A 21,988-nucleotide genomic window follows, 5' to 3' on the forward strand; every position below is an offset into this window, starting at 1 on the left:
GTGTTTACAACAATTATTAATTATTACACCAGAACGGCTTGATATTTACAGATAATAAACTATTAATAAATTGAAATTTCATTATTAATTTATTATATATATTATATATATTTTTTCCACGATCAATATTTGCTATTTTCCTGTAATGTCATTTTTTTTTTTAGAAGCATTGGCTCACAGAGAGTTAATGTAGCTTGAGATGTCACTTTTTTTGACGCCCGATTTCACGCCAAGATTCTCGTGGAACCTTCTCACTTTCTCGATTGCAGATTCAATCGCACCCCGGTGATCATGGCGTCAGGTCGCGAGCTGTGCTATGTACTGCTGGTCGGCATTCTCTCGTGCTACGGCATGAGCTTCGTCATACTGAGCAAGCCGACTACGTGGAATTGCACGTACCTGAGAATCGGCCTCGGTCTCTGTCTCAGTATATGCTACAGCGCGATCCTCACGAAGACCAATCGCATATCGCGGATATTCAACCAGAGTACGAAGAGGATCAAGAGGCTCTCCTACACATCGCCGAAGAGCCAAGTGGTAATAGCTAGCGGTGAGTACGAGTTGCACTCACCTCGGTAAACACGTCGACGAGCCGACCGGCTCGAGGGGATAATTGCGCGCCGATGTTTGACGCAACGATGATGTAAAAGCCCGACCGAAGAAAGGGAATAATGGTCCTTACGACATACTAGTTTCGCATCGTCACCCCAAACGTAGGATTTTCGACGATCCGTCGGACGAGCCTACCTCGCACGCATATTGGTGTGCCGCGATCACAATCGAAAACGTCACTTATCTTGGTCAACTCATAAGTAATTGCGTACTTTTCATTCCACAAATTTATAAACGAAAACAAAAAGGTACTCAACCTAAAATATATTCACCGTCTGTGAATTTGTACAATTCTATCGCCTTATAACTGACTTCTGATTTCACTTTCCAGTTCCGTTTCCAATTTCACTTTTACGATTACTTGCGGGACGATAAAAATTTTTCAAAAGGATATTTCTTTCTCTAAGGAAACCTGAGGAGTTATCTGGCTCACTTATGACGCGCGCGGGGAACTTTGCATCCTCGTTTCCACAGTTGAATAATTTTACGTGTTATAGGAGAGCTGATAATTCGTCATTTCTACTTTTGTCCGTCGCGCGTTATACTTCGTCGAGCGCGTCTTTCGTCGACTCTAAATTTCCCAGTTACGGAAATCTATGGAAATTCCACGAGAAAACAATTATTTCGCGCGGTACGCGGCACGTTCCTCGCACTTCCTTTCGTTCGCGCGCCCCTTGATTACAGCGACAATGCAAAATAGTCGTCCCTCAGGGGCGACATTATCGGGACACACACGCAGGGTCGGTTGAATACGCGATCCAGGATTACGTGACTCCCGTTTGTGCAGGGATAACCGCAGTCCAGCTCATCGGCACTACCGTGTGGCTGATAATCGAGCCGCCAGATACCACAGAGATCCACCCGTATCCGCTGTCGGCGGTGCTGACGTGCCGCGTCTCCACGTTCTCGCTGATGATGTCCCTCGTCTACAACATGTTCCTGATACTGATGTGCACCCTATACGCATTCAAGACCCGCAAGATCCCGGAAGACTTCAACGAGGCGAAATACATCGGCTTCACCATGTACTCCACGTGCATCGTCTGGCTCGCCTTCGTGCCGATTTACTTCGGCACCAACAACGACTACAAGGTCTGTGACAGTGCGAGACGCGAATACCCACACGAGTGCCAACCACGCGAGCCTGACGGCGCGTTTTTCTGTGTTAACATGTAAAGTCGAGCGGACGGCTGCCTACGTTGCAGGTTCAGATCGCGAGCATGTGCATGTGCATCAACATCTCCGCCTCGGTCGCCCTCGGCTGCCTCTTCACGCCCAAGGTCTACCTGGTGCTGTTCCAGCCCTACAAGAATGTTCGCCCGGGACACCCCAACGTACGTACAATACTGGTCTCGTTATTCGTCCTGTCTGAGAGATGAAACGGGTATCCTGTGATTAAAGTGAGAGATTAAGAGAGAGAGGGAGAACCGAACGTCCGACAGTGTTTCCTGGATGGAATTTGGGGTGGATTTTGACCAGTGAAAATATGTCGAGACGCTAACGACTTTTTGTTAACAATTCCTTATGAACGCTTCAAATTCAACGCGAGGAGCTTAAATAAATAACGTTGTCGTTCGATTTCGAAAGCAAACTTTAACGGGATTCTATAGTTCGAGATGCGTAGCTATTGAAATATCCAGCGTCGGAATTTGGAAGAAATCTAAGGGTTGTTAATCGGGATAAAATTAATTTCAAGTTTCACAGGAAACGACGTTACACGCTGACTCTCTACCCTCCGTCCGAAATTTTGTTCATCTTCATTTTGCGCATCTTGCTCGAGTCGTCGGAATTCGAGGAACGTCCTGCATATGCAAGGATTGTCGATTTATCTTTTGTTTGTACATCTTCCCCCAAACTAATATTTTATTTCTTACACGCGTAAATAAATTTTTACTGGTCAGTGTGCACAGAAAAAAAAGTTTCTCTAAATTTAGTATTTCTATTTGATTAAAATTTGTTTCATAGAAACAGCATATAGTTACACGAAATATTATTTGTTTGAATAATGTAAAATTGTATTGTCTCGTTCAAGACAACTCTATTATTTAATAGAAAGAACGCTATTATTTGAAATAATATCTTTTAACCAGATAAAATATTATTTGGTTACAATAAATATGTAAAATGAAACAAATAATTTCTTTATAAGAAAATTGCCTTCCGTTTCGAATAAATTTTTTATTTAAGATAAAGATACATATTCGTTAAAAAGTCTGACAATCGTACGTGTTAATCGAAACATTAGTTACTTTCGAGCATGGCAATGATGAAATTTGCGTTTGGGTGCGATAAAATTTGTTAAATTTGAAGAAATCTTTTTCTCAGTGTGCTCTAGACCATATTAAACTCGGACTCGGCGCAAGCAGACGTTTTATTCTAACGTTAAAGTAAACGTTAAAGTAAACGCGTATGAATCAACGTTCAATGTTGTAAATGAGACGGCGCAATGGGGAAAATTACCGATTCGATCGACTCGCGCGTCGACAAATTTCTCTTCCAAATCCTTCCTTCCTTTTGTCAACATAACGAACGGTTAATTCCGGGCAATCGTTGAACCAAAACGGATGCCGCTGTTGAAACTGTTTGTTCCAGTTTCCATGTCCTGTCCATGAAAATTGATACCTCGCGCGAGGGTGCACCGCACCTCGACGTAATAATAGTTCGTGCAAAGATTTAATGAAATTTAACTTCGTCATACGGCTACCGCGCTAAAAGATATTTACTCTTCGAAATTCTTATTTATTTATCTATTTTGTTTGCTAATGCGACGACAAAACCGCTCAGTGTCCACACGGAGAAAAATAATCTCGCAGTTGTAGTAAAATCATCGTTGCTGCTGCATATTCGTTGCGACGACATTGAAATTCAATCGGCACAACCGAATTATCCGTAATTGGAGCAGAAACAGTTTTGCCGCCGGGATAGAAAATGTTCCGCCGAGTGAGTTTGTTCTCCGAACGCGTTAACTTGCTGTTAGAAGAAAATGTAGCGTTTTCTTACATTCGCTAATTTATTCTTACGGCGAAACAGTTTGCAGATTCAGCAAAATAATCTAACCCTGGGAATTAATGCCTCGAAATAAATCGGACGTTCCGCCTGATAATAACCGACAGACCGTTTAGCCGGCGATGAATTTTTCTCCGTGCGGGGCGCGACGAATCGATCTTACGAACGAACGACCACGCTCGGGCAATCCGCGCGCGTCTCGGAAGAGACGCATTCGGCCGATATAGAGAGACCATCACCGGCAAGCAGGTGCAAGCATCTTCTGGCGCCGTGCCACGCTCGTAGTCCGTCGCACTACCTCCCCCGTCACCATTACCACCACCATCACCACTGTGTAAAAAGTCGCAGTCGCGAGACCACCCTTGCCGTCGGCGCAGTAAGGACGCAATAAGATCCGATTCGGGCCCTCCCGCAGACGACGGCGACGAGCAATCGCGGGGCGTACAGCATGCGATTCACCGGTGGGCGCAGCCAGACGATGCAGAGCATGACCTCGGGCTCGCGCAGCAGCCCCCCGATGTCCCGCGGGGCGGGACGTGACGAGCGGAAGCACGCGAACGGTGAGACTCAGGCGCTGGCGAGTCCGTCGGTCGAGGAGACCTCCGTTAGCTAGGTCGCTCTCATACACCTCCCTCCCTGTCCAGAGCATCGGGCGAGGATGCGCGAGACCGAGGTGGAGGTGTATATCAACAACGGCGACGAGGAGGATGACGACGACGGCGGCGGCAACGGCGGCCGCAGCGGAAACGGTACCAGCGGCGACGACGAGGACGAAGAGGAGCGCAAGCTGTCGATCGTACAGGAGCTGCCGGAGCTCACGGACACCGTCAGTCCGCCGCTGAGCCTGGCGTGCCTCTGTGAGAGGAGTCACGGCGAGCCGCGCCGTCGCGACTCCTATCGTCATCAGGTGACGGATTTTCCACGCTATTGATCACGCGATCCTCATCTAGGAGGACGTGTCCGCGGTGGTTGTCGGGTGTTTTATCGAGAGAGAGAACGAGTGGGGGGGGGGGGCTATTCCATGATGTAGAGAGTCTCTGTGGTCGATATCAGCCGATCCTAATCCGCATACTCTTCTTCTGCTTTCTTCTCGAGCCGGCCGGCGGGTCGACGCGCGACGATCGCAACCGGCCGATCAGCAGCATCTCCGAGAAGGTGGAGGCGCGCGCGAGGGAAACAGAACCCTCGTGCCCGAACGACGAGATTCTGCAATACTATGACTCACCGACCTTCTCCGAGTTCTCCTCGTAGTGTTCGGAAGGTCATCTCGGAGAGTCGCGCCGGGCAGTCCCGTTCACCTTGGAGCTTGTGAGCCGGCGAGATAGAGCCCCGACCATTTCCGCCGCACTCTCAGCGTCAGTGTTTTATAAGAACGTTTTGTATCTTCCCGCGAGGTATCAGCGAGCGAGTCAGACCGGACCTTCGCTCTCAACCCTCCGCACTCGCGCGCCCCGCCGCGTGGCTCTGCGTGACGCCGCGCGCGCGACGATGTCACATCGAGAGATACACGGAAGGTCCCGGGTCGAAATTCCGAGTGCACGTTAATCCCACGCAGATCCCGGCGAATTTGGAGGAGCCAACGGGAATCCCGGGGGAGCAACACCGTGTAGGCTGTTGCTTCCCGAAGCTGCGCATGATTCATTACCGTCGTTCGGCTGAGAAAGGACTGATTTAAGATTTATGTTTTGTCTTCTTTCGTTGTCTCAATGTATGATCATGTTGAGTCTTTACGTGTTAAGGCTTAAAAAAGCACTTGTTTGAGGAATATATAAAAATGAATTATATACGCGAAGAAAATATGGTAATAAAAATTACCACGGAATTTTAGAATACTAGATATATTTATGTGTACACGTAAAATACATCACTCAAGATTACATGTTATAATTTCAGTCATAATTTCGGTATAGTCCAGCATTATAAAATTTTATGGTAATTTTTACTACAATATTTCCCCCGTGTGTGTAGTATCAATTATAGTAGAACATAACGTATATAGTTATGATATTGTATCTCAAGATCTTGGTTGATCCTCCATGTTCGACGGTATTTGAAAGGATTAATGTAGAACTTTTAAAATTTCCATTCGGGATGTCGTAATTTTTCATTGCATCACATTATTCCGAATTAAACGAGATGAATTTAAATCAGGAATGTTGGGGAAAAAATCGGTTAACTGTAAAATATCTTAGAATCAACTTATTTTCTTCTGATAAATATTTGATCTTTTGACAATTCGAGGAAAGTTTATAAGAAACTGTTATTCGTTACATCTTATATTTCCCTTAATCATCTAGAAAATGAAATATTAAAATTATAAATTTTTGCTTAAAATAAATCTTTATTTTACTTTCTTTCGCCATTAGTTTGTCGACTCTTTTTTAATTGAACTCGTTACCTTTCAAAAATTATATTGGAATTTCCACTAGAATAATACGAACTTTTTTTATATCTTTATTCGAGAATCAACTAATTGTAATAAATTTGAAAAAAAAAACTATTATTTTTGGAGAACCCTGTGTTTGACAGAAACTCCAAGTTACATCTCATAATAATAAAAACACGACTTTGATAACGTCATTAAAATAATGTATTAAAAAATTTGGTAAATTTAAATATCACAAGTAATCTCGACGCAAAGTCGTTAATATTAACGAAATAATCTTTTCGAGTGCGTGGATTGTGGCCGTTAACGCAACACGCGGAAACACAAGCTTGATGGTTGCGACGCGCCAGGTCGTTTGAAAAAAATAGTCGTTTCGCAGACTACGATTTTATATAGTTGTTCATAACTGAAACCGTCGGCTTTGCTGGTTGACGCACGAACGCTCCCACCGGTATTCAGAAAGTTCCAGCATCACGGGTGAGTTTTTGGTCCATTCATCTCCTTCACGCGAACTGCAACGCATGACCTTTTTTATATATACACATTAATAACGCGATGGATTTTGGTTTTTCGGATCGAACAATTGAAGTTTAATTTTCAGACATCTCGACGTGTAAACATTACGATGCAAAATACAATAATTGTGTGCTCGCGTTATTTTATATATGAAGCTGTATTTTTATATGTGTATTTATTGTTTAAGTAAATCGGCCGATTTTTCGCAATTGTTTGATTGTCAAATTCACCGTTCATTTAACAACGATTGAATGAAAAGCTGCTCTGGAATCCATTTCATCTTCACGTACATATTATACGGGATGTCGAAAAATTCCTGCATTGTACGGAGAGATTTTTTATATCAAGAGAAATAACTTTTCCATTTACCAAAATTGCCCTCGAACAATAATATTCGAGAAATAAGCGAATGAAGGAATAGGATTTTTCGCAAGCTAAGTTTCAGGCGAACGAATGGGCAGCAAAATTATTTTCTTCCTTCAATTTCAAGCAGACTACTGAACAGAATTACTTGAACAGAAGTACTTGAACAGAATTTTAATCTAAGCCATAGTTTTTCAAAGATGTGTTATGTTGAAAATTGAAAAGTCATAAATGATGACTTTTCTCATCATTTTCACTAAGGAAAAGTCACTTCTGGTATGAAAAATTTCTTTGTATACTGCGCATGCGGAAATTTCGGAACATTCTATGCATATAAATCTCATATCACGATAGTAAAGATTTAACATCTAATTTTTCTTTTTGTCAAACAGTAAACTCATGTTTTTTTCAATAATATAATTTTTCTAATTAAATCGTGCTCAATTAAGAAAAGTATTTTTGTGTTACTGTACTATTACTAGAATATTCTCAAAAATCTCGCCCTCCGATACTGGAACGCTGTGTACATACTTTATAATTAACATAAACGGATATATATGTCCTAGAGAATATATGCGGAAATCATTAAAATTCGATAATCAAATTAACCGAGTAAATTCAATATTCTATTGCTCGGTCGCGAATGCGGTTGTTAGTAATAGTGAGTAATCTCAATTGTAGTTGGCGTAATAGAGATGAAAATACTAATAAATAATAGTAAAGCAGCGATTACGTAAGAATGCCAGTTGCCAAATATTCAAAACAGGAATTTGGTCACAGTGCTACTGTCGTTCTTAAAGATCTATCCGTACGACCTCGTGGTTTTTATCTTTCATTTAAATTCAAAGTGATAATTCGGCCGACGTTTTACGTAAACGTAGAAGCCGCGCAAAGTTGAAATTAATATAAAAGAAGTACAAACCAACGACTAACTTATGCTACACTCTGTCCTGTTTCGTTCTCAATGTGTACAAACTTCTGCATTACGTAAGTGTAAAAGATAAAGCCCAGTCACAGATCCCGAAAAACAAACGCACCTTTAACGCGACTCGAACTCAATTCGCGATATGTATATACGCTCTAAAATTGAGACAACGACGAAGCAATTTCTAATACGCACGAGCGCAATCGCTACATCGAGTACGCCTAATGATTATTAATTAATCATATCGAAAAGTTTGGGTCGATTTTTTCATCAGATTTGGCTTTAGTGAACTCCACGGAAACAGATTATTCAATCTAGGAAATTCATTGATGAAGGATCACAGACAAAAACGACGACTAGTTGGTTCATATTAATAATGTATTCCCGTTGAATGCGATAAAATTAAATTTGACTCAAAAATCGAACTGAACTTTTCGACCAATTTCAATAAAAATACTTTTACTGTGTTTTGCGAGAAAGAGAGAAAGGGAGAGAAAGAAAGAAAGAAAGAAAGAGAGAGAGAGAGAGAGAGAGAGAGAGAGAGATTGCGCACCGACCCCACGACATTCCTGTACAAAAACAAGCCAAAATCAAAACGATTTTACTTGCAGCACGATAAGAATTGCTAGGTAAGAAAGACTCGACGAAACGTTTCGGCGGTAGTTATTGTATTAATGTTGTTATAGCCATCGCGTTTGTAGCGCGAGCGATGGCGGATTACCACAGATTATTATCGTTTCCGGAGGACACCGAAGGAGACGAATGTCTCTATTAACGCGATTTACGTGTGGCTACATCACGCATTGTACATATACGATATGCCTAAGACACAGTTCTTATTTATTTATTTATTGCACCGTTTCTTTGTTATTTTACATTAGTATTATTCAGAACGGATGTTATATGTATAATAAAAAAAAGAATCGTACGCTAAGAAACTTACGTTGCCGAGGAAAAGTTTGGATACAGCCGTTAGAAGAAAAGAACTTCTTCTTAACTTGTTTTCTTCTTAACAGAGACGAGACTAAAATTTTCTCTTTTGCTCCTTAGAAAAGTATACAAAATTGTGAGGGTGTATACGCTGCGTGTGATATCGCTCTTGGAGAAATGTAATATAGATTTTCGTTAAAACTTCAGTAAGAGAGTTTATAAAATGGCGTCATTTTAACTTTTAATATCATAATATAATATCGTGAGCGATAACTTTACTTGACTTTTTGTAGGATGATTCAAACTTCTTTTCGGTTCATAGTATATATTTAGAAAGCATCGTGTGTTTCAGCTTTTGCTCCGATGAGATTAGGAGATGAGAGAGTAGAAAGAGAAAAGGAGAGAAACAAAGAGGGGGGGGGGGGAGAGNCATCCAATGATCAAGAGAATCTGTAAATATACATATAATTACGATTAAGCGATCGCGGAATATCTCGCTTTGCCTAAGTGAGGTATTCTTTAATTAATAATTGTACAAAGTTTATGGAGTGTTGAAATATAAGGAGACGAGGCGTGCATGTATTAATAGCTGTTATACGTGTGTACCTACGTGTTGTACGTGTGTACTTATGTGCCTAGTATCTTGTGAGCTGACTTTTCGTAACGGTGTACCGATATCCTTGTGATTAGGTCGAATAACGATAAAAAGACGCACACATGAAAATGTCGCGATTTTGCTTTTCCCAATATAAAAACTAAATGTGTAAACTGTAAGACTTTGATTGTCCGATAAATTCGAATTTATGAGACAATAAAAGTCTTACAATTTATAAAATGTGCTATTTCGCTTAAAAAAATGTATATTTATATTTATAATATATATATATATATATTTATTTATTTATTTATTTATAATTTAAATTAAGTTAAGATATATATGACGTCTGATATCATATATATACCTTAACTTATAATTTATACACTTGCAGCTTATAAATTTTTCCTTGTTTTTAGAAACGTAAATTTGCTTATTATTACCATTAATTACAATATACGTTAAATATTTATCTTTCTTCCATTTGTATTCTCACCGTAAATGAAAAGATATTTCAATATTTGCCAGATTAAGGGAAATATTATCGGCGAATAATATCGTTATTCAACCTAATGTAACACCGAGTAGTAGGATGCACGGACGATTGTTGGTACTGTTCGCCGGACATGCGACGAAATTGCATATACTGAAATGTCGGCGCGAAGGAGGCTTGAATAATTTCATAAATATATAACTGCCTGCGATAATAAACCTACTAACGAACGAAACACCGATAACTCTGTACATATAAGCAGCGTTAATCTAAGTCCACCCGCGTAAGGGAGATCTTCCCTTCCCTTGCCGCGGGTTTAACAATAACATCTCGTTAATTTAAGCGCGCGTCCTTGCGATTTCTCATTCTAAAGTTCCGGATGGATAGACGTAATTCTAGTAACTCTTCGCCCCGGCTGAAGGTCCTTGTACGATCCTGTCGGGTCGAATCATATCTTATCGTCGTCTTCTCGTGTCGCGGAGAATCCGTCTCCTCGAGAAATGTCGAACGTCGTGAAAAAGAAAAGAGTACCTAACGAGAGCGGCATCGTCCGAGTTCGTTAATCTGGCGTCGGGCGAACGTGACTTTTCGGGAGCCGCCGTTTAATTCAATCGAGGAGCGTTAATTTTACTTAGAAAGTGCGAGTCGATAACGTCAACGACGTGATGCCGTGTTTGCGTTTACGATGGAAATGTTACTCGAGTACGTTAAACGCGTATCCTAGGACGATTAATTAATTAACTAATGAGCCGCTGTGCGGTGCAATCGATAGCAGAGTTTCACTCGTATTCGTTTAGTGAACGAACGTGATTATCGGTAGTTTGATACATGTATATCTAACTACGTGTTTAAAATCGATATTAGCTAGAAGGTCGAAAAAGAGAAAAAAGAGAATAAATATACATATATATATATATATATATATAAATAAGTAAATAAAATGTCAGCGGTATATGGCGAGAATACTCGGTTTATCATGTAAACAACGTTCTCGACGCGAAGCAGTCTCAATTTTAAACAAAGTTTTATATTACAGTGCCAAATCAATGTTAGCACAGGTGGAAAACTCTGACGGATATATTATAAATATAACTATGGATCATATTCTCCGTAGGATTAAGAGCAAACGAGAGAGAACGTTATCTCTCAAAACGCGTTACGTCGATATACGATAAGAGATGCATTTTGTAAATAAGAGAAAGATATAGATACGTAATATATATGTAACACGTGATATGCAGAATGTTTCGGCATTATAGACGAAAATTTAACTGGCTAATAATATGTATAAATCATAAAAGCAGACTGAAAAGGTCTTAAATAATTATCTGCAAACTATATCGTTTCCTTCTTTCTGACTTGGTAAACAAAATAATTTACGCGGAGTTCAGTGTGTACATATCTGCAATTGTCTAATATTTCCTACTTTTTGAAGAATCTCGCAAAAAAACTAATTATATTATTTTCTAGAAACATCAAAATCAAGCGAAAGCATCTCATTATTTATAAGCAGTAAGCTAATTGACCAAATACAATCGATTATTCTCGAGCTGTAAGAATCCAATTGGTTAATTGATTAATCTTATTGCTTACATATTATTGCATATTTTACGGCCCTTGAAACGACGAGCAATCTTCTTGGTACGCTCTCTTCTATATATAATACATCAGATATCATATATACCTTAACATTTGTTTCCCAGTAAATACTAACTAACAGTAACATTATATCCATGTTATTGTTAGTCGGTGTGCATTGAGTGTACATTGGATTATCGTCTTCCTACGATTTTCAATCTTACTCTTAACGTAGACGTAACTCTAACATAGACGCAATATGTAAGGTTGAAAATCTCACTCGCCACTTAAATTCTTCCCATTCCTTCCTAATTATCGGAACGATAATAAGATCGATGTTGAAATTGACGACTAGAAGGAAGCTCGTGCACCTCCCGGGAAAAAGTATTCCATATATAATTAGATATAATTAAATATAATTATATATAAAGCATGATGTATATAGAATATGTCCATACATAAAAATATTTAATTATATATGAAGTGGTGATACAGTTATATATGATTATATATAAATATATATAATGAGTTAAATTTAATGATATATTATTATATATAATGATATATAATTATATATTTTATATATAGGCATATTCTATATATAATTATATATGAGAAACTTCCCCTCTTCCAGGCTGATAGCCATTTACAACATAATAACAACAAAGATGACATTGATGTTATCATTGTAGACCGAAGCGAAAGTATAATCCATATAATCTAAAGATAACTTATATAAAAAGATATGAAAAATTCGGATATCTCGGGAATGCGACTTATCGTTTGTATTTGTGAGTTTTTATTAGCCAGTTAAGTGTTTATATAGTTGTAATTACGAAATATTCTCTGTATGCATATATACGTAGTGTGCGATGTTAAGTACGAGAGAAGGCAACGGTTTTAAAAAGCCGTCTGTACATTTGTCCTCGTGGATGAGATTTGAATTACATAAATCTCTAAACGGTCAAAACTGGTTCCTTTCGAATTCCACGTTACGAGTGTAATGTCACTTAAGCTTCGTAGGATTACTTTTTATATCTGTAATTATATTTAATGCTAAATGTTACCGCGCTCCGAACTGTTTCTCCGTTCGACTTTGCAACTTGCACAAAGAACTAAGATTCTCAAGCGGAAACGTTCAAGTCGCGCGTGTACATAGCCATGTCAGAATATCGGCGAAATGCCGCGGCAATCAAATAAGATAATGATTCTCCGGAATTGTACACCTTAGCGCGTAACGTATTGTTTCCCGTGTAAATAACATCGTTGTAACAGGGAGCGAAGAGCGCGAGACTCGTGAACCACGAATCTTCCCACGACGACCCCGTGAACTTTAAGAAAAATCACGCCTCGTTGCGTTACCCTTTTTTTTTAATACTTACGTGTCGCCAATTCGATACCGGATAGTTTCGATCGTGAAACCGGGTATCGCCTGCCCGTTGCGTCGCAGATGTAGAATAATGCGTCGCGAAATCGGCACGCGTTCCTCGCACGAAGGGAAACTGCAGTACTGAGCGGCAACGTAAGTCCGAATCCACAACAGGTGCGGTAAGCCTTTAGCTTTTTGTTCGAAAAACTAAATTGTAACATAATTTGTAGAAAAAAGAAATCGTTTCCAGACATCGCAATGATCAAGATTCAAAGTACTCCAGACAACATAACATCTAAAATCGGGACACAAGATATCTGAAAGACATCTTAGAAACGTTTTATGTCCCGATTTTAGACGTTACGTTGCCTGAGATCAACTCATGAGACGCTCATTGTAGCGTTGAACGTTCTCACGTGGTTTCAATCTGACGTTGGTATCAAAGGAAAGAAGTTGGATTTTAGTTTCCTAGCTTCTTTACATATCGATGGGGTAATATTATATTAAAGACCATTGACCTTACGGGATTTAGCGTACAGGAAGATTTCTCTGTTCAATAACATCCAGTTGACAAATTTGTCGGTAAATTTGTGTAAAATCAACGTAGATGATAATTGCAAAAATGTAGTTTCACAAAAATCTCTAATATACTTCATTGTACGTCTTCTGTATACATAGCAATAAAAAAAACATCGTGATAGATGTAGATTGTAAAATTAATATTTCATTGCATAGTGAATAGGTGTTCATATCGAATAATTAAAAATGGCCGATAATATCATCCTTCTTCATTTACCTTCAGGCCCTCGGAGTTCATTTCCTCGTACGAAAATTTACCCAGACTGAGGATCTTTAATATTACCTCGTCGGTGCGTCATACAATATAAACTGCTAATTTGGATATTCAAATTTTATATTACTCATTACTATTATTTTTTCTACACAGTGCTCCTCTTTTTAATATTCACTTCGAAATGACATAATTCTCAGAGAGAAATTGTACGAGACTGATGCTGTAATGTTCAAAATTCGACTCTGCTGTACTCTCTTTTCATGCGTTTATCTAATAGCAACTTAGATCACGCGACCGATTTTGCCGTTAAAAATGTGCATCGAGCGTCAGCGTGAAAGGCACCTTTAAGCGTCGTTATTACGACTACTGGCAGGGCGGGAAACGTCCTTTGCCAGAAATTTCGTTGCATTTTATCGCTCAGGGCAAAGGGCTCAAGACTTATCGCACTTATTGGTATTGGTAGAACCAGCAAAGCGAGTCGATACCGTAAAAGATTCGAAAGGGCGGCAATCTCGGCATTCTTCGAAGCCGAAACGCGCGCGTGCATTTTCTATTACGCTCTCGCATGAGAGAAGACTCCGTTTCATTTTGAAGGATACGATACATTTGCGTTTTTACTTACCTCTCGGTCAAAGCCAAAGCCTCTCACCGAGTCGTCAGTATTCCCTTTTCCCTTCTCGGTGGCCTAATTGTGTTCACTTGTCTCTGTATTGCTTTCCAACGGTATTTCACACAGGCGCGTCCCGGGTTCGTCGCCTATCCATTTCCGGGCTAAAGAGCGAAAGAAATGAAACGCGGTCTACAACGGGCAGTAGGAGTGTGTTTATATGAAAGAAGAGTAAAGAAATTAAGCAATCATAGTCGATTATTATCCTTACATTCGAATATGATTGGTCGGTTTTTTTATTCTTACTTCTTACGCACACATTCCGACCGCCCACTGTAGACTACGCTTTACACGCATCACCGCGACCGTAGTAGTAATCAGCGATGTTAATTTCCTCGGTGCGATCTCGCTACGTATCATTAAGTATCGTCGAATAGATTAAACGAACTTTAGACTGATAACGAGGGCGATTCACGCGACCGTCCGCGTCGCGGACGAACGCGAGAGTTCTCCAGTAAGCGGCTCTTGCATAAAACGTGGTTCACAATGAACAGTGGGAGTATGTTTATAAGAAGTAAGAGTAAAAAATTAACCAATCATGGTCGATTATTCCCTTTACCTTCGAATATGATCGGCGAATTTCAGATTTCTCGTTTCTTAGGAACATAGTCCTACTGCCCGTTGTAGACTACGTTTTAAAGCGTCGCGCGTCTCGTCGACGCGGCGCGAACAACATGCGTCAATTAATAAAGGAACTTAAATTTAGCGAAGCGCGTGTCCGCACGACGATTGTTTCGCGTCGTCGCGACCTGTATAACACGCTGTTTTGTCGCCCATCGGTTGAACGTGTACAGGAATCCCCCCCGCGTTTCCGGTTACTTCACCGTAAAGTCGCAGTAATACGAGCTACAAACTGATTGCATTTGTATCACCAGTTATCCCGCAACTGGTTCCTCGGAAAGCTCGCGACCGTCGTTAATCCTCACTGGCTGACCTAAATTCGCATCCACAGTGGGTGTAGTAAGGCTTTCAGCCTTTTGTTCTAAGTAGCAAATTGTAACGTAATTTCTGGCAAAAAGCGTTTTCCAGCACTACCGCGTTCCAATTTAAGCGTTATTGCAGCTTTTGGCAGCGCGGGAAACGCCTTTTGTCAGAAATTACATTCCACTGCTTAAAAGGATCATTCAGCAATTACGTTGCACCACGGGGGGAGGGGGTGAAGTCTATTAGCCTGAGTGACGGTCTGTGATGGCAGGGAAAGCATTAGATGACATAACTTGTAAATATGAATACGCGTGGTTATTCAGTTTGTCTGCATTTGTGGTAAATCTGGTTACCTTCGGTGAAAATTTTGAAATTCTGACGTAGTTTTGTGTTAGTAATCAAAATGTCAATTTCTTAATATTTATTCTTTTATAAACACAACTTTTACTAGTCAAAATTATAAAATAATTATTAACAGTTAATTTGATATTATGATATTGTGCCTGAAAATTATTTTAGAAAAAAATAGTAGCTGCACTCTAATAATTATTACTCGCACAGAAAAAAAATTAGTCTTGAATCAAGAATAGACATTCTCATATATAAGCAAGAATATTATAATTTTCTTAGAAGATTTTTAATTTCAAATTGAGTTCAAGTAATACTTGTATCAATATAAATTCAATCAAATCGAGACTAAAGTTTCCTAAGAAGATTATGTTTTTGCTTATGTATGAGAATATATATTCTTGATTTAAGACTAATTTTTTTTCCGTGCGTAATATAATCATTAGCTATTTTTTTCCTATTCTATATGTCAACGGAGAGAGAGGAATAATTCCACGTGCATATTCTGAACTCTCTTTTATGAGTATAAGTATTTCTAAACGTGGTTTAGGAATCATTTGATAGCCTTGTAGAGAACCCTTTAAGAAACCTTTAAGAAACATTAAGCACTTTTATCGATAAAAAAGAAATACGGGCCTTTGTGAAGAAATGTGACGAAGAGAGAGGGAGGGAATAAAAAATGCGTGACGTAATCGTTGAATGGCCCCAGAGCAAAAGACTAAAAGCTTATTACACCTATTGTGAATTCAGACTAATGGATATGAATTTACGGGCCGATATGCGCTCCTTTCATTCGTAAAATATCGTCGGATAAAAGATAAAGAACAATTTCGCCTAAAAATGTAAAAAATATCCTTCCATTCGTTCGACACGGTTAAATATCTACAAGTTACTTTACTCTGAAATTTCTCAACAGCTATATTTGGTGTTCCAAATTCTTCAAAAGTGACAATTTTAAGTATACCTTACACAAATACGTCTAGAAGAATCGTCGTTTGATCAGTCGTTCAATTTTCTGTCACAAAGCTATCGTGATCATAAAAATGCCGGTCGAGTGAGGATTAATTCTCAATCACTGTTACTCATCGCATCTTCAAAGATGATGAAGATCCACCAATGACAGGCCATTCGCGGACTATTCCAAGATATACACTCAATCGTGTTTATTATCTCGCCATTAGCCGAGTTATCACTCAACGTGCGTAGATCTCTGATGGATATCCATCCTACGTTTGTTATCGATTATGTACGCGTTCAATTACGTTGTAGTACAATTTATTATACGTTTAACATATTCTATAATAAATGTTGTCGACAAATTATCATAACGAATTCTCTCCCTGTGACACTCTATAATCCCGTTGCGCGTTCAACGCTAAACACGTTCAACAATATTATATAATATTATATAATATTATATAATATTGTATAATATTATATAATATTGTTATATAGCGAGGAATATAACAACATATTCCTTGCTATGAAAGCTGCGCGATTATTCAACGGTTAATCTCGTGAATATAACGTTACATCGGTCAGAAACAAGAGGCTTCAGTCGCGATCGCGATTATTCGTCGTTAAATACGAACGCTATTTCAAGCTTTATGTACACGAACGTATGTAGAATGTAGTATATATGGATAAACTGACGGATAGATAGCCGCTATCAGCGGCGGGAATGAAACCCCAACTCCCGATTCTCAGCCATGTAGTCGCATAGAAAAATAACTTACATTCGCGAGAAAGGGTATGTATTCTATTCACTCTCGGTTGACGCTATAAAAATATGATTTGCGCGATAAGACCGGTGCGCACGCACGCACGCACGCACGCACGCACGCACGCACGCACGCACGCACGCACGCACGCACGCACACACACACATCCCACAACGTTCTACAATTGGTATACACACGATGAGTTTGAAAAATATATATATATATGTACACATCGCAACAATATACATATGTACATATCGCGGCGATAGGAAAATTATGTACAGTCCTATCACGGTTTATTGTATCGGACTCGCTGCCGATCCTGATGGCCATAATACTCGGTAAGAATCAGCTTAAATAGAAACAGGTGGAACACTATTATCAGAAAAGATATGCTAACCCAGAACAACGTGGGCAAACCACCCAGCTGATGTCCGTGCTTGTGCAGAGCCATCACTTGGTGATCGTGCGCGGGCGCTGAAAAGAATAAAACGCATTACAAGAACAAACGCATACTTGGATATATCGAGAGTACGAATCTCGGTGTTAAAATTAGTTACATTTAATAAGATAACACCTCAATAACAATATATATATACGATAAATAGTATGCAGTGTTCGAAAAGTTTCAAAACAATCTGATATTTCAGAATGTATTTCACAAAAAAAAAAGAGAGATAAAAGTTGTAGTGTTTAAAATAATCCATATAATGGTCTGAACAGTTTGACACCTTAGATGACGTTGCCAAGGTCAACTTGAATATTTTTAACGTAATCATATAGTTTGTTTAGCATAAATCAATTTCTCTAATCATTCTGTATATAAAAGTTACTATAGTAAGTTCGTCGAAAAGTGAATATTTTTCAAGATATTTTACATTTCATCCTGATAATTTTCAACATAAGATATGAAATATCTTATGTTTTTATAAAATATTTATTTCCTGAAGTATTAGACCATTCCAAGACTTTTCGAAAAAACACCCTGTATACACTATACATAACACATAATTAATAACTGTGTTTAATAACTTCGTCATCGTACATTTCTTAGTTCTATAAGACACTCGAACGAAAGTATTCGAATACGTTGTGTTTTCATACATACCATCATCCACCTCGTGCACATGCAGAGCGCTACGAAGCTCTTGCATATGTTGGTGATCGGACGTGATGTAAAGTATCGCCGTTAACGGTCTCGTTAACTTCACGGGGAAATTCGTGTACGTTTGTCCAAGGGGAACCGGAGCGTCCAGACAGCCAGCATCGCATCCGAAATATATACTATCGCTCTTATCTAACGCTACTCCTAATATTGCACGGTTATCCTCGCCAACTGCCACGGATATGTTCAGATGCGTTAAATTGCCGTAACTTATACGTCTGAAAAATGTATTTCCAATAATCAATCGGTAGTATCGATGGTAGAAGTGAATGTGTGCTTAACGTACACAACAGGAAGGTAATATAATACATTTTAACAAGACGAAGTACTTAGCAACGCAATGTAACAATACTAATGAGCCATACCTGAACAAGTAATCGCGATGAAGGTACTGAGGATCAATATTGAACTCGAGATGTTGATTACTGAATCTCAAACCACCGAGACTCAACACAATAGCTTGTTGTACAGCCGCAGGGCCACCGGTTACCAGATGATGACAGCCTTGCTTTTCCAACGTTATTAACCACGCCTCGACTATCTCGTTCACAGCGTCGATAGACGTGGTATCCTTCCACAAGCGAGGCGCGTCCCTGAACGAGAAAACAATGTTCACAGTGAACGAATGATCGAAAAGCAATAACTTAACTCTAGAATCGCGACAATTTGGATCCTTCTTAGAATCGTGGACGGGTTACTTTTGACACATCTTTTTTCTCGTAATTATCCGAAATTTCTCGGACTTTATATTGTTTAATTATTTTATAATAAAGGAGATTTCCCAGTGATGAAAATCCAAAGGAATGGGAAAAAATGAATCTACAAGTTGGTAAAAAATGACCCAGTGTTAATCTCGATTGTCTTAATTAATCTGTTGCTTACAAAGTATGGTGACCTCGGTAACATCCTTCGTTCATGACAACATTCTTCTCGATGTCCTGCGTGCTACGCGACACCTGGGATAGCACATAATACATAGTGGAATTAATTTTGTGGCCGTTGATGGCGCCCTCAGCCTTAGAGTCGCTTATCCGCAGACTCGTGTACCAATAATTCTGCCAGAGATTCACATGCTCCTCTCTCAAGCCTCGTTGCTGCTGCACGATCGCCTTCTTCAATAACTGTGGTGTGTAATAAATACATTTTAAAATAAATTTCTTCCTTTTTTTACGTGATGAGAAGCACTTCTTCGCGCGTCTACTCACGTCGACCGCTCTCTTCTTGGTAGCGTCGCGTTCCACGTGATATTGCTCGGACGAGATTGGCTCGCTGTACTGAATGCTCGTCAAGAACTCGAGCTTGATGGAACTGCGCGCTTTCACCTGCACCCTTTCAGGCGGCACCTTGTAAATGATCGACACCACCACTATCTTGTTCGAATTTGGCAGCGGCACGAATCCGGAGACGAAAGTGTACTCGTGACTGAGCCCATCGACTTGAATCCTGAAGTTGAAAAACAAGCGATACAACGAGCGCCGATAATGCGCTTCTGATCTAATCATACAATAACGCAGTTGCTCACTTGATCGGTTCCACGTGAGAATTACTCCAATGTGTCGATTCCTGAGGCCTCAAAGCTACCTCTTGGGAGAGCAGATATGGATTAGCGAGCTTTATATTCTGCACTAAGATCCCCTCGAGACCTCTGTGAGCGTAATATTGAGAATCTATATGATACCCCTCTCTAAGGCACTGGTACTTGTGAACAATCCCGTTAGTGAAATGAACGACGGTTGCTTCTCGATACAAGGACATGTCTCTGTCCTTGGATATGGGATGAGTGATCAACGGTTGCCATTGCACTGGCAGTAAGAGAGCTCTTCCATGCTTAATATACAGCCAGCCTTCGGGAGAAATGGGAACGCCGAAAACACCATTTCCGATATACGGCAGGTAAGGTTGTTCGTTCTCCTTCGGTGGATTGTGCAGAATATTCACGTTGTATTCAGCAGCGTCGAAGTAGAAACTGGCCAGTCTCTCGTTTATGCAGTGATCTTCAAATGCTGTGGAAATATACGTGCATTAATATCAATGTAACAGGAATGTTTTTTAATCCTACAGTCCTTAGCCATATTGGTGTCGGTCTATAGCATTTTAAGTTTTAAACCTTAAGAAACTAACCAATCACAGTCGAATGTGGAGAAAAACATAACTATGAAGAAGATTGTTGTATTATATACATCTTGTACATATATATCTATTCCGATATAATATATAATTTGTAGCACAGTGCAATAGCTGGTGAGCCTAAATCTACTCGATACGTCAGTAATAAAAAATTTAACTCCTAATAAACTGACAACATTAATATGACATATCTTTTGCTTCGTCTCAGTGTGAAAGTTGGAGCAACAGTTGAGTGACACCAAGTAGGTATCAAATTATGCCCAAGGTCGTTAAAAAAAGAACATATAAAAATCTCTTGGCTTGTTTACATAACCGTGTTCGACAGCAGAAAAAAAACAGTGAATGCTGATATTTCAATTTTCTAACGCATTATTTCAGGATGCGATATAACCTAACGACATGAGCTGCAAATCAAGCATAGTTGTCACCTTCGATGGGCTCCCTGACGGTGAAGAAGAGCCACTGCGCGACAGGCGGGCCGAAGTACAGCAGCAGGCCGCCGCAGATCAGGACGAGCAGCAAAATTTTCCGGTAGGAGTAATTACCGTCCAGGAGACGACGCACCCGCTTGCCGAACTCGCGGCCGTCGAGCATGCCGCCGGTTCTCATCGCGGGAGCGTTCACGCGCCGTGGAAATTTCGGTAATTACCGCGTAGTGCTAACGGTGCTGGCGTCGAAACGTCGAGGCACCGGTGATCATAACCTTCACGGGTAACAGTCGAGGAGGAAGTCGCACCGGCAGCAAAAATCCCGCTCCTACGACAGCGTCGACCCGGCGTGCATGGTCGTGCACGCGCGTGAAGTACTCGGACGCACCTTCATCGCAGGCACTACGCAAACATGACCGGTCCGCAGCAACCATCAGCTGTCATCGGGCGACCTCCGCGGATCCGTGGAAGCTCGCGTGTTCATTCCGGCTGCGTTCCGTTTGGCGCGCCGCAAATATCGTCCATTCGCGCCGCAGAGAAAGATAGAAGATCGCAGCGCGCGACGCAGCCCAAACGGAACGCAGCCTCCCAGGTGGAACAAATGTTTAAAAGGTCTCTTAAAGATATCTTTCTTTAAAAGACGCGTGAAAAATTTCTGAAAGAAAAAATAGAACGCCTTTTTGATATCTTTAAGATATTTTTCAGACATTCGTTCTACCTGGGCTCTCCCCCGCACCGTGGATCTCGCACTACGTGCGCCTGGAGATCGATAAATCGACCTTTCGATTTCTTTTTCCATTTTGCTCAAGGATCGATCATCCCTTCGATATTTTCGAATCCAGTTCCCCGAATCTATTCGCCTCGCGCATATAGATTTAACTCGCGATTCTTTCGCCAGATCGAACCCCATCATTCATTCCCGTAGATTCACCTGGATTCAGCAGAATTTCGGTTATTATTAGTTCCGGTACTTCCGCTACGAGCCACCACCGTCCCCGACGAAAAATGAATGAAGTCGTGGTACGACTCGACGACAGGTTAG

General features: G+C 40.2%; 2 protein-coding genes across 2 annotated transcripts in view; one reads left to right on the forward strand and one right to left on the reverse strand.

The window, feature by feature from the left end:
* LOC106744446 (metabotropic glutamate receptor 8-like) overlaps positions 1–4,231 on the forward strand; it is a 112,651-nt gene extending 108,420 nt beyond the window's left edge. Inside the window, exons 14-17 of the mRNA XM_014619240.1 lie at positions 270–550; positions 1,400–1,704; positions 1,818–1,946; positions 4,034–4,231. Coding sequence (XP_014474726.1) covers positions 270–550; positions 1,400–1,704; positions 1,818–1,946; positions 4,034–4,231 — 913 coding nt within the window. The remainder of the gene's footprint in view (positions 1–269; positions 551–1,399; positions 1,705–1,817; positions 1,947–4,033) is intronic.
* An 11,718-nt stretch (positions 4,232–15,949) lies between these two features.
* LOC106744394 (uncharacterized protein KIAA2013 homolog) lies at positions 15,950–21,625 on the reverse strand. Its single transcript, XM_014619134.1, has 7 exons — positions 20,947–21,625; positions 19,914–20,394; positions 19,597–19,834; positions 19,274–19,512; positions 18,757–18,984; positions 18,335–18,609; positions 15,950–17,703 (listed from the first exon to the last, which is right to left on the reverse strand). Exons 1-7 carry the CDS (start codon positions 21,125–21,127, stop codon positions 17,516–17,518), a joined length of 1,830 nt encoding a protein of 609 aa, XP_014474620.1. The 5' UTR covers positions 21,128–21,625; the 3' UTR covers positions 15,950–17,515.
* Positions 21,626–21,988: the final 363 nt, after the last annotated feature.

Source organism: Dinoponera quadriceps, unplaced genomic scaffold (assembly GCF_001313825.1).
Source record: "Dinoponera quadriceps isolate SergipeBrazil2010 unplaced genomic scaffold, ASM131382v1 scaffold9, whole genome shotgun sequence".
NCBI lineage: Eukaryota > Metazoa > Arthropoda > Insecta > Hymenoptera > Formicidae > Dinoponera > Dinoponera quadriceps.

Bases quoted from the DNA above. Each gene is read 5' to 3' on its own strand.
- LOC106744394 (XM_014619134.1), bottom strand. From the start codon at position 21,127: ATGAGAACCGGCGGCATGCTCGACGGCCGCGAGTTCGGCAAGCGGGTG. The intron at 19,835-19,913 runs GTGAGCAACTGC...TTTCAACTTCAG, and splicing joins TCTCACGTGGAACCGATCAA to GATTCAAGTCGATGGGCTCA. The intron at 18,610-18,756 runs GTATGGCTCATT...TACATTTTTCAG, and splicing joins CATCGCGATTACTTGTTCAG to ACGTATAAGTTACGGCAATT.